Genomic DNA, 11,449 nt, shown 5'->3' with positions numbered 1-11,449 from the left:
TGTTACCCGTGCATGCTTTTCTAAGTCTCAAGATCCAAAAAGATGATGCATCTGCCAGGAATCCTCCCACTTCCTAATGCTTCACTGCCATGACAAAATAATAAAGACAAAGTTATCACAAGAAACTAACTTAAATACTTTTTTTTACTGCAACAGAACGCCGTGAATAGGGTGTATGTAGATGCAAGTAGGCTCTTGAAATAAATATGCAGTTTAGCAGCCTGAAGCATTTAATGTTCCTCAGATAAACAATGAAATAGGTAAAAATTTTAAAACATTAAAGGCAGGCATTTGCACTTGTATACAACTGAACACTTTATTTAAAACAAAACTAGCTGCTTTTTTTTTTTTTTGCATTAAAAAAAAAAAAAAAAAGGTCCCATGAAAGAAACAGATTTAAAATCACTACGCTTGCAGAGTAACAACTAATGTGAGTTAAACAAAATAGAATGGTTATGAGCATTTTTTTGTACCAGCAAGTGAAAATAAATAAGAAGAAAGCTGATTGGTAAAAACCCATTCCCTGTAAACAACCATTGATCAAATATTGTACAATATACCTAGCAGAAATGGTTGTGTAACCCTCTTGTGAAAATGCCATCATTAATGTACAGGTTTATTCCTCCATTCGGCTGCACAAAAGGGTCTAATGTTTTTACCTTTCCATTTTTTTTTTTTAATAACTTTGACATGGCTGCCTTGCTTTGCACATCTGCAGTGGAGTATTGCACGCAGTACAGAATTGTGCACATTAAATAATTAACTGCATCCGTGCAAAACAAACCACACCAAGGATCCTTTTTTAAAAAAACGACAGACAGGCTTGTTGCTAGCCACTCCTGTGCAGCAGAATATGACTTTCCTTGATGTGGATTTCTACTCAGCCAGCGGCTTGGATTTCCTCTTCTCTTTCTTCTTGTCCTTGGTTTCAGTGGGGGAGGTGGGTTCCTCTGGGGCAGCCTCGGCACTGGGCTCTGACTCCAGGGGCAGAGAGGGGGACTTCTGCTGGATCGGAGCTCCACCACCTGATGAACAGAACAAACCAAACCCGAGACACAGCTTGCTTTGAATCTTGATGTCTTGGGGGCAGTGCATTTCTGACTGACAGCTGTGCAAATGGGGTGGGCGTGTTGTTTCTATACATTTGAGAACTAAAATTAATATATATATATATATTTATTATTAAGGTGACCTGCATTTTACTGAATCTTTTCATATTGACCACTTCATTGCTGACCCTCCTTGCACACCCAGTGCTACAGAAAAAGCAGTTTTGTTGTAGGTGATTTCAACTCTCAATATGAATATTACATATCGTTTCCCATTATTGGAGGTATAAAATGAACACATCAAGACTGACCCCTTTGGTATCATGATCAAAAAACAGCTCAGATTAGATTATATATTTACATGATCCTGCATCACTATGAGGGAGATACAAAGTTTATAAGATAGGAGTCCATTGACGTAAACATTGGACATTTTTTTAAATTATATTTACAGAATTATTTTAGCAGCACAGTTCTTCATGATGGACAGCATCTGTCAACAGCGATGTGGGTAAAGAAAATGGTCATATAAATATCATTCAGCTACTGTCTGGCGAGTGTTGCTTTACCTCCAGGCAGCTGCATGTTTTTGCTGTAACCAACAGCGGATGACATGGCCTGCCCCAAAGCCTGGTTAGTGCCCAGAGGCTGCTGAGAGCTGGTGGATTTGATGGAGGTGGCAGATCGCTGCTTAGATTTGGAGTCCTTGGTTGGCTTGGTCCAAACGAGATTCTCCCCGACCTGGAGGGCTGCTCCCATCTTCAGAGCCATATCAACCAACTGAGAAGAAAGAGGAAACTTTCTAAAGAACTGGACATGCATTGATACAGCACCTTTCATCTGCTTTTAATGCTTTTCACAATCACTGCTAAAACAAGCATCGTATGAAAATAACATTATTACAGAACATGTTATTTTCATTTCATTTCCGGTTGTCATTGCGGACAAGAACACATGCAGAGTCGATTAAAGTCTTGGTCTTGGCCGGTCTTTTTATACTGTTCATAGTAGGCCCCTGCTGCATTACAAGCACTTATTAAACACATAAACAGAAAGTCCACACATTGATTAACAGTGTATGTGTTCCTTTCCGCCATGACTGTCTACTTGTAAACCTGAAAAGAAACACAATCACTGGAATGTTAAACTAATGGTTGCTCTGTGGTCATGAGGGTCGTTGTGCAGGGACTAACCTCAGGATCAAACTCAGTATTGCTGTTGCTCTCCTTGAGTTTGTTCACCCTCTTCTCCATATCCTGAAACTGCTGCAAAGCTTCCTTCTTTAAGCCCTGGTTATACTGGAAGATGGCATAGTTCATACTGATCAGCGGGTTGGTCCTTGAAGGAAAAAGTACAAAACGTGATTTACAGTACGTACATGCATTCATACAATTCTAATTACCAAGTCTAACTTGAAGTTCATAAACACGTCTGGTGGGTTGGTTGAAGTTCCACATCCTTCGAGAGCAAACAGTTTTGGAAGTGCTTTGGATGGATAAAGAATTCTAGTTTGGTGTACTAATTAATGTGCAACTATTTTTTTTTACTGCAAATGGATGTGCTGTGATGTAAATTAATGTTTCAATAATGTAACATTTAAGGAGAGAGCTTTCCCTAGGGGAGAATTTAAACAACATTCAGAAAGAGAGAAAATATTATTTAGTGTATTTAAATGTAAATACATTTACCGGGGACCAGTCATCACAATGCTCTTAAGTTAAGGAGAAGTCATGCTAAACAGAGACTTGAAAACGTGTGTGAAACACGAATTTGTTTACGAACGTGGTCATCTGGTTAGGAATTTAAAACAAGGTCATTGTTTAACACTCGGTTAAATCATTTCTGACTTTCCATGACTGGCAGAACGGGGTTTATTTGGACATATTGTATTAAGCAGTGTATGCTCTAGAATTTCTACAAGATTACAGTGGCATTGCACAGTTCAGCATTGAATTAAAAGATATCATGGACATCAGAAGCACATATTTAAAAATGAACTACACAATAAGCCACGAAGCCCTGCTAGATCTCATTCCAAAACATGAAGATCCTGGCTAACACATATTGAACAAGCTAGAATAATTACATACTGCAGGATTAGGGCCAGGGAAATGTACAGGGATTTTGAAAGCAAACAAAATGAAAATACAATGAAACCCTTTCTAAAAAATATCTTATCCTTTTACTGCCAAAAAGCACATGATAAACAGCTTGCATTAGCTTCAGCATTTGGTTTTAATAAAACAATGCAAACTTACTGGTCCAAAGCAGCTGCTTGCTTGTATGATCTTTTGGCATTTTCAAGATCATCCAGGTTAGTCAGGGCCACTATAAAAATCAAAAGCAACATATTTATTTATCATCATTCTGCTTTGTTGATTTGTGTGCAAATGAACTAAGAATACATGTAAGTGTGACCATTTTAAATATATAATATCTTAAATCCGATTAGGTCTCTTTTTATTACAATAATTCTGTTTCTCAAAATCCTGGATTGAATGTGCCATGGGTACTTGCCATTTTATAAGCTGGGAAACACATAAAAAAGCAGTTTATAGCTTACTGTCTGATACACTAGAAACAGTGTGATCCAAATACATTAATGACAAAGTGTTTTGGGTTTTTTAAATAAATGTTTATCCCTTTATTGCTATATTTTATTTTATTTTTTCCTTTAAGGTCCAATTGGTAATATTTTATGATGACTTTGACTATTATTTGTGCAAGCCAGTTAAGCCAAATGCAAACTGAAAACAATGAAAGAGGTGAAAGAATCTGAAATGTACTTTCTTATGAACTAAAAGTCACTGTACAAAAGTGTTTCAAAAGGATATGTGACAATAGCCTATATTGTTGAATTCCAAAATGAAGAAATATAAATGTGATGGAACACATTTTCAGCATTTTGCAGCAGGGATCATGGTGGTTCTAGTGGCCAAATGCTGTTTTAACACTTTCTCCTAAACTACCAACAGGACGGCCTTCCATACAGGATCATACAAATAAAGAGGAAAAAAAAAGTTGCAGTTAATAAAAGTACCAGCCAGCAGCATGAAGAGCTCGCCCATCTTGGGATTGAGGTTGATGGCTGCGCTCAGGAAATGAAAGGAGGAAGCATACTGCTGCATGGTGAGATGGACCAACCCCAGGTTATACAAGACCTTCCAGTCGAAAGGAGACAGGTAATTCGCTCGCTTCAAACAGCTGATTGCCTAGAAGATGCACAGAATTGTTTGGAATTCAGGAAAGTTGCAATTACTAATACACTGTACTGAGATTTGTAATGTTCCTGACTAGCTGTTCCAAGGAGTTCACATTTTGGACACACATACTTGATCATCTTTTTTCAAGCCTGGGCTCAAACCCATACCTTCCACAGTGCAGGCCAGCACTCTGAACACTGAACACCTTAATAGATTTATTCATCTCTTCAAAAGATGATTATGTCAACATGACAAATGTGCTAATTAGACAGCCTAATTACACGATAATTCAGCTCCAAATGTAATCGTTGCTGACAGTTTAAAAAAAAAAAAACAATAATTAGATTAATCACCCTTCAGAGCATCAGAAAATAAAACCTGGAGGCATAGTAAAAGAAAATTACAATTTTTATGATCCCCTTTTTATCTTGTTGGTAACTGTAATGTAGCGTTTAAGTCAGACGGTATGTACAGTACAAGTGCATGTATGGAATTTATCATTCATTGATATCCAATGACAGAATAACTGGAGGAATCGCACTGTTCAAATTGCAAAGCAGATGCAGATCTTGATCTGAAGTATAGGTCCTCAAAGCTATGCCTGTAAACACATTTGCAACCGCGAGGCTAGATTGTTGTGTGTGCAAAGGCATCTGACATACAGTGCTCTGGAATACTGAATTACTGATGTAGTAGTAGAGGAACTAAAGTTGCAATCCACTACTCTGTGCTCTCGTGTGATCTCAATGTTTGTACCATTTGATAAATATGTATCATTTTATGGAACATTTTGGAATAATTACTTTATTCAAATGTCAAGAATGACAAATGATCATGCCCTCGACTTTATGAGTAATACACAACTAAGTTGATGGATGGAACAAGAGATGATGAATGCCCCTGTTCTGTTTCATATGTATGCTGGCTTACAGCACCTTTTATGATATTTTTTTAATACATACTATAGCTAATCTTAATGAGACGTCATTTGCATTTGATACAATCAATCCGATTCTAACTAACTAAACATAGTTGTTTCAGATGGCTGTATTACATCAATATCAGTGTCTACTGAGGGTTAGATTTCTGTATATTATTATTGTTATTATTTGTTTGTTTAGCAGACGCCTTTATCCAAGGCGACTTACAGAGACTAGGGTGTGTGAACTATGCATCAGCTGCAAAGTCACTTACAACTACGTCTCACCCGAAAGACGGAGCACAAGGAGGTTAAGTGACTTGCTCAGGGTCACACAATGAGTCAGTGGCTGAGGTGGGATTTGAACCAGGGACCTCCTGGTTACAAGCCCTTTTCTTTAACCACTGGACCACCCAACCTCCATGTATAGCTACTTAGTGCTGAATGAGTGATACGTGATCCCTTTAGTGGCACTTACTGCTACATATTTCTTCTTCCCAAAGAAACACATTCCTATGTTGTTCCATAGTGGGGGGCTCTCCGGGATGGCACAGGCAGCAACACGGTACTTGTTCATGGCCACATCAAAATCTCCATGGGTCTGCATCATGCTGCCTGCAGCCAATATAGCCTGGACAGGGAGGAAGAATGGCTATGTTAATTACAAACATTTCACCAGTTGGTCCTGGAAACACACACTGCCTCGCCACATTATAAAGACCTGTCTCCCTGAATGGATCAGCATCGGCCTGGTGTGGGGCGTGTTCTCCTGGTATACCCTGGTGTGGGGCGTGTTCTCCTGGTATACCCTGGTGTGGGGCGTGTTCTCCTGGTATACCCTGGTGTGGGGCGTGTTCTCCTGGTATACCCTGGGTCCCTTGATTACTCAGGAAGGCTAAACGAATGCCATAGTTTACTTCAGCATCGTAACGGATCAAATCCACGCTTTTATGCAATTGTAACCTGATGGCGATGGCTATGGCTACTTTCAAGGCAACAATGCACTCATCCACCGTGACAGAATTTTTCACAAACAATATAAGAAGCACGACAGAGACTTCAGACATCTTCCATGGCCACCACAATCCCTGGATCTCAACATGGCCCACTGTTACAAATTGCTTCATGAAAGCGAACCAACCCATTTTCCAACTGTTCTAAAAACTACTGGATAATAATACAGCTACAACTGTGTTCCAGATTCAATGTTGGCTCCTGTTGTGTTGAAGCAAACGAACTGGAGGTTACAAATTGTGTTCCAAGACACTGAGAAATCTACTGGGCAAATTCTCACCTTATAGTTGTTGGGATCATAGGTGAGAGCATTCCCAAGGTGTTCAAATGCCTTCTGATAAACTCCAAGCTGGAAGAAAAATTATACAAATACATACATATTTGTAGGTCTACCCTTTTTATGTCAGTATAATACAGTACAGTTCCTAATGTTATCCGATCCAAGGAGTCCAAGATATTGTAACCTGCGGTCTGTCCTTGAAACAATTACAGCGTTAGGGAGGTGGGCCAATATCAGACCATGTTCCACAAACAGCAAATGTGACTCGGCCGTGATGTGTTTAGTTATATCAAATGCAGACACAGCTTCACATGCAAAATTGAAACAGATCTTTGACCTGGCGTAGCAATGCACATACTGCAGTATGCAAAACGTGGTCCGTAAACTCTCAAATGTCTACATTTTTAACCTAGCAATTATTTATAAGGAAGGTGTGATAATTCAAGCATCAGATTACCATTGTAATTCTTTAAATAAATATCAGGAATGCATTGATTTCTTTATGCACATCTAATTAAATCATAAAACGACTATAAATACAAAAACTGTCATTAAGAGTGTAACATTTTCTTGCATGACACCCACGATTGAAGTTAGGAATCAGAGAATACATATGTGTACCGAGTATGATGCCAACTTCTCGAAGCACTGGGTCTTTATCACCCGGAAACCAATAAAAACACAAATGACAGCTGTTTTATCACAGGTCAAAGTGAAAGGATGTTGTTTGAATTTGTCTGCAGAGCTTCCACAGCTGAAATGGTGTATGAGATATTAGCAGTGGCAGGTGTTGTGGCAGGTTGACACACTTAAAACTTACGGGGATGCTTAATGAAGAATTCCAGTGACAGGAAATTTAGATATTTATAGTGAACCATTACATTACATTAAATTACAGGAGGTGATACACCTAATGAAGCCATGAAACACTTTCGTTCCTCTTACCTGCAGGTAGAGTAACCCAAGGGTCGTCAGAAGGTCAGTGTTCTCAGGAGAAAACCTAAATGGTTCAAATAAAATGTACTGAAGTTATAACTAACTGTCTGTTCATTCAAAGTTTTGCAGTCATCTTCAAGATTTTTAGAACACTTTATTTGAAATGGTACACCAGTACATAGATAATTGAAAGACTGAAACAATTAAACATTCATTATTGTTTACAGGATCAAGGTGCAGTTGTTCCCTTTGGGCTCCTTTAAATTGTTATGAATCTTTTGTTTTTTTAGTAGATTGTTATCATTAGAAAGGACAGAACCAACATGCATTATCACTAGGGTGACCAGATTTTCATAGCTCAAAACCGGGACACATTTGATAAGACTAATTAAACCATTTAAACCATTTTTGTTTTGTTTTGTTGTTTTTTTTAAGTGGCTAGCTAATTTCAGTACACTTCTGGGTGTATAATTTGTGGCTAGTTAGTTTAAGTGGCCATATTGGCCCTGAATATCAAAGCTTTTCCGACCGTCGGGGAGGGCTTTCATGGCGGGGTTTGAACTTTCCGACTGTTTTTCATGTTCTGAGCAAAATGTCCAGAAAGGATGAGAACAGTCGCAAAAACCCCAATTCCGACACTATGGAGAATGTTATGCAAATTAAGTGAATACCTAATTAACATACCCCCCGCCCGCCGTGCAAAAATAGAAAGTGTTGAGTGTTTTCTGTCTAAAGTGGTTCCACCTGTTTCAAAGAGTCCTAATGGGGTTGGGAACCTATTTCTGTAGCTCTGTGCTAAAATAAAAAGGGGCTGCTGTGGGTGGAGTGAGTCTTTGACTATGCTAATGGTGATGGAGCCCAATGTGCTGGTAGGGATTGCTTGACTATATTAATGGTGATGGTGCCCGATGTGATTAGGGTAGCGGTGTGGAGTAGCGGTTAGGGCTCTGGACTCTTGACCGGAGGGTCGTGGGTTCAATCCCAGGTGAGAGACACTGCTGCTGTACCCTTGAGCAAGGTACTTTGCCTAGATTGCTCCAGTAAAAACCCAACTGTATAAATGGGTAATTGTATGTAAAAATAATGTGATATCTTGTAACAATTGTAAGTCGCCCTGGATAAGGGCGTCTGCTAAGAAATAATTAATAATAATAATAATAATAATAATAATAATAATGTGCTGCTAGGGATTGCTGCGACTAGAGGATGAAAGGGATAATGTAGCTATATTAAAATGAGCTTTCTAACTTTACTGTTTTTTCTCTCTGACCTGTCTTGTTTCTCCATATCTCCTGAAACACACGTCTGTTTTGTTTTCCTCTGACTTTACTACCTTTCAATCCCATCCAATCCTGAAATGGTAGAGGTCCCCGAGTGGCTCATCCAGTTAAAGCTCTGCTGCGGGGAGCGCAGGATGAGTCTCACAGCTTAGACGGTTCACGTCCTGGCTGTGCAAAGAGGCTGAACTTTGCTGGGGACCCCGAGGGAGGCGTCACATTGGCTCTGACACTCCCAGGGTGGGGGATGGGAAACCGGCAGGGACTTATTCTCCTCATCACACAACAGCGAACCCTACTGGCCAGACACCGAGCATATTCAGAGTGGATAAGAAGCAAGGCTGATCTCTGTCTTCCGGGATCGGTAGCCCGCCCACTGCTGCTCTGGATTGCTTGGCGATTCTGGCTTTAAGCTTGTGAGATCGGAGGACGCTCAGAACGCCCGTGCTAGTTATGAATGAATTTGCGTCATTAACATATAGATTTGTCTACTTGACCTATTTTTTTTTTATTATTATTACTATTATTATTATTATTACTATTATTATTATTATTATTATTATTATTATTATTATTATTATTATTATTATTATATGCCCTTATCCAGGGCAATTTACAAAGTTATCACAGTACAAAGTATTGCATTATAAAATATCACATTTTTACTATGTTTTTGTTAATTCCATACACTGAACATTACCGGTAGATCTTCTTATTTTTTCTCATGTTTCCTGAATTTTGGTAGAAGCACACTTACTCCACAGCCTTTTTATACACTTCAATTGCACCGTCTGTGTCTCCTTCTAGTAGATAGATCTTCCCAAGCATCATGAACGTTATGTCATGTTTATTCAGCTGCAGAGAACAATTCATCATCTCTTTTGCCTTTTGAAAAAAAATAAAAATAAATAGGTCACTTTACTTAAAGGATGAAAAGCTACTGAATTAAACTAAATGTGTTTGTTATTGTAATTTAAATATGCTAGGAGTCTGGTCCATAAACCCTAGCAAGAGTTTGTCAAAATGTTGTATTTATTCTTTTTTTTTTTTCATTTTTCATATGGCTTCTTTTTATATGGTATTTTTTTAGAACCAATATTGACAGTGTATTGCTAGTGCTTTAACTTCCAGATGACCCTTTTAGAAAAAGTACACATACCCATGCAATAAAAAATATTTTAAAAAAACAGTAGGACATTCAACTTCATTATAGTACTTACATGTTTAAAATCCTTCAGGTACATATAGCACACACCAAGATTGTAGAAAACCTCCTGCATTGAAACAAAATAAAATATATTATAAACTGGTAAGACACCTCTGTGCGATAGTGCAGACACTGATAGCAGCAAGTGTCATTATGCCATTAGGTTTCACAGTGATCAGTTCCATTATATCAAGGGTGAATAAACACAGGTCTGGGAAGTAGATGTGATCCTCCAGTACTCTGAATCCAGCCCTTTGACTTAATCTGGAGATGAAGGGGAATTATTGCATAACAACTGGTTTCTGAGGGACATATATAAGCCACTTGACTTTCTATGGAATCTTTGCTTGAACCCAGTTGCACAGTTAGGCTGGACCGAAGCACAGATTCAAACCCCAGATCTGACCTAAAACCATGCACTTATATACTTATTCTGGCTCAAACCTCATGGCAAGTTTTTAATGACCTGCATGCCTGAATTGCTGGAAAAAAATGTGAACATTATATTGGTGCTTAAAAGAAAAAAGGGTATGGTATTTAACAATAAATGCCATAGAAGAACATAAGCATCTTACCCAGTCATTCTGATTGAGTTTAATGGCCTCATTGTAAACTTCAATGGCAGCTTTGTGTTTACCAAGCAGAAACCTTGGAGACAGGCACAAAATGTTGTTATACAACAAGTTATACAAGAGAAATGAAAAGAACAAACTCTTTTGACACAGTATGGCTCATCAGTTTACATTTATACTTACAGTGATCTGGCCACTTGTTTTAGATTGTCTGGACTGTGGGGATTGAGAATTGCACAAGTCTGAAAAAGCTCCAGGGATTCCTGAATCTTCCCTTCAAGACGGAATATTAAAGCTACAAGACAACATACAAAAAGAGCTTACACCAAAATGAATTCATGAATTTAAGTTTGCAACATTATGCCCAGCATCAAGGGGTATTGTTCACTATTTCTTATGCAAACTTGTACTGGTTTAGAACATTCTGCTATTCAGGAAAAAAATAAAATAATTTGAATATGGTACTACTTTTTTCCATACATGTAAGTACATTAACTCATCAGAAAAGATACTTGTTTGAGATATCAAGCATTGGAAAAAAATGGTATTGCTGTGTTTATTTCACTCATGAGGACGGCCATGAACATGAATTCCTGGAGTAACGGCAGTACTTTATTTTATTTTATAATATTTAATATAATATGTTGGATGCTTGTAGTAGTCCTTAAAGCACGTGACTGATATGCACAGGTGTGGTGGGATTTGGGTTCTAGCCCCAGCTTTTGTTGACCCAAACTCCATGGAACAAGCCCTTGTGAAGGTTGTTGCCATAAGGTTGGGTCATTTTCAATTGTAAATGAAAATGGCACAAACTGTAATATTAGGCTCACCTTGGACATAAACAGCATATTCACACATTCCCTGGGACTCCTGTAGCTGTTCTTTGATAATCGCCTAAAATTAAGAAACAAAATAAAAATATTAAAAACCTAACCAATGAAAACTACACAGTCAAATCTATATTCTTTGCAGACACTTGGCATGTCTGAATT

General features: G+C 38.3%; 1 protein-coding gene across 1 annotated transcript in view; it reads right to left on the bottom strand.

Moving 5' to 3' along the window:
• The window catches only part of LOC117429229 (Bardet-Biedl syndrome 4 protein-like), a 28,121-nt gene that overhangs the window by 7,320 nt on the left and 9,352 nt on the right, over positions 1-11,449 (bottom strand). The window contains exons 4-16 of the mRNA XM_058998529.1: positions 11,288-11,351; positions 10,641-10,752; positions 10,461-10,533; positions 9,899-9,952; positions 9,436-9,563; positions 7,411-7,465; positions 6,466-6,534; positions 5,650-5,802; positions 4,090-4,261; positions 3,308-3,377; positions 2,243-2,387; positions 1,619-1,829; positions 7-1,025 (exon numbers count right to left, since the gene is read on the bottom strand). Of these exons, the coding sequence (XP_058854512.1) occupies positions 877-1,025; positions 1,619-1,829; positions 2,243-2,387; positions 3,308-3,377; positions 4,090-4,261; positions 5,650-5,802; positions 6,466-6,534; positions 7,411-7,465; positions 9,436-9,563; positions 9,899-9,952; positions 10,461-10,533; positions 10,641-10,752; positions 11,288-11,351 (1,455 nt within the window). The 3' untranslated portion in view covers positions 7-876. The remainder of the gene's footprint in view (positions 1-6; positions 1,026-1,618; positions 1,830-2,242; positions 2,388-3,307; positions 3,378-4,089; positions 4,262-5,649; positions 5,803-6,465; positions 6,535-7,410; positions 7,466-9,435; positions 9,564-9,898; positions 9,953-10,460; positions 10,534-10,640; positions 10,753-11,287; positions 11,352-11,449) is intronic.

Source organism: Acipenser ruthenus, chromosome 24, assembly GCF_902713425.1.
Source record: "Acipenser ruthenus chromosome 24, fAciRut3.2 maternal haplotype, whole genome shotgun sequence".
In the NCBI taxonomy this organism is placed as follows: domain Eukaryota; kingdom Metazoa; phylum Chordata; class Actinopteri; order Acipenseriformes; family Acipenseridae; genus Acipenser; species Acipenser ruthenus.
The sequence above is the reverse complement of the archived record's forward strand: the minus strand, read 5'-3'. Positions and strand labels throughout refer to the sequence as shown.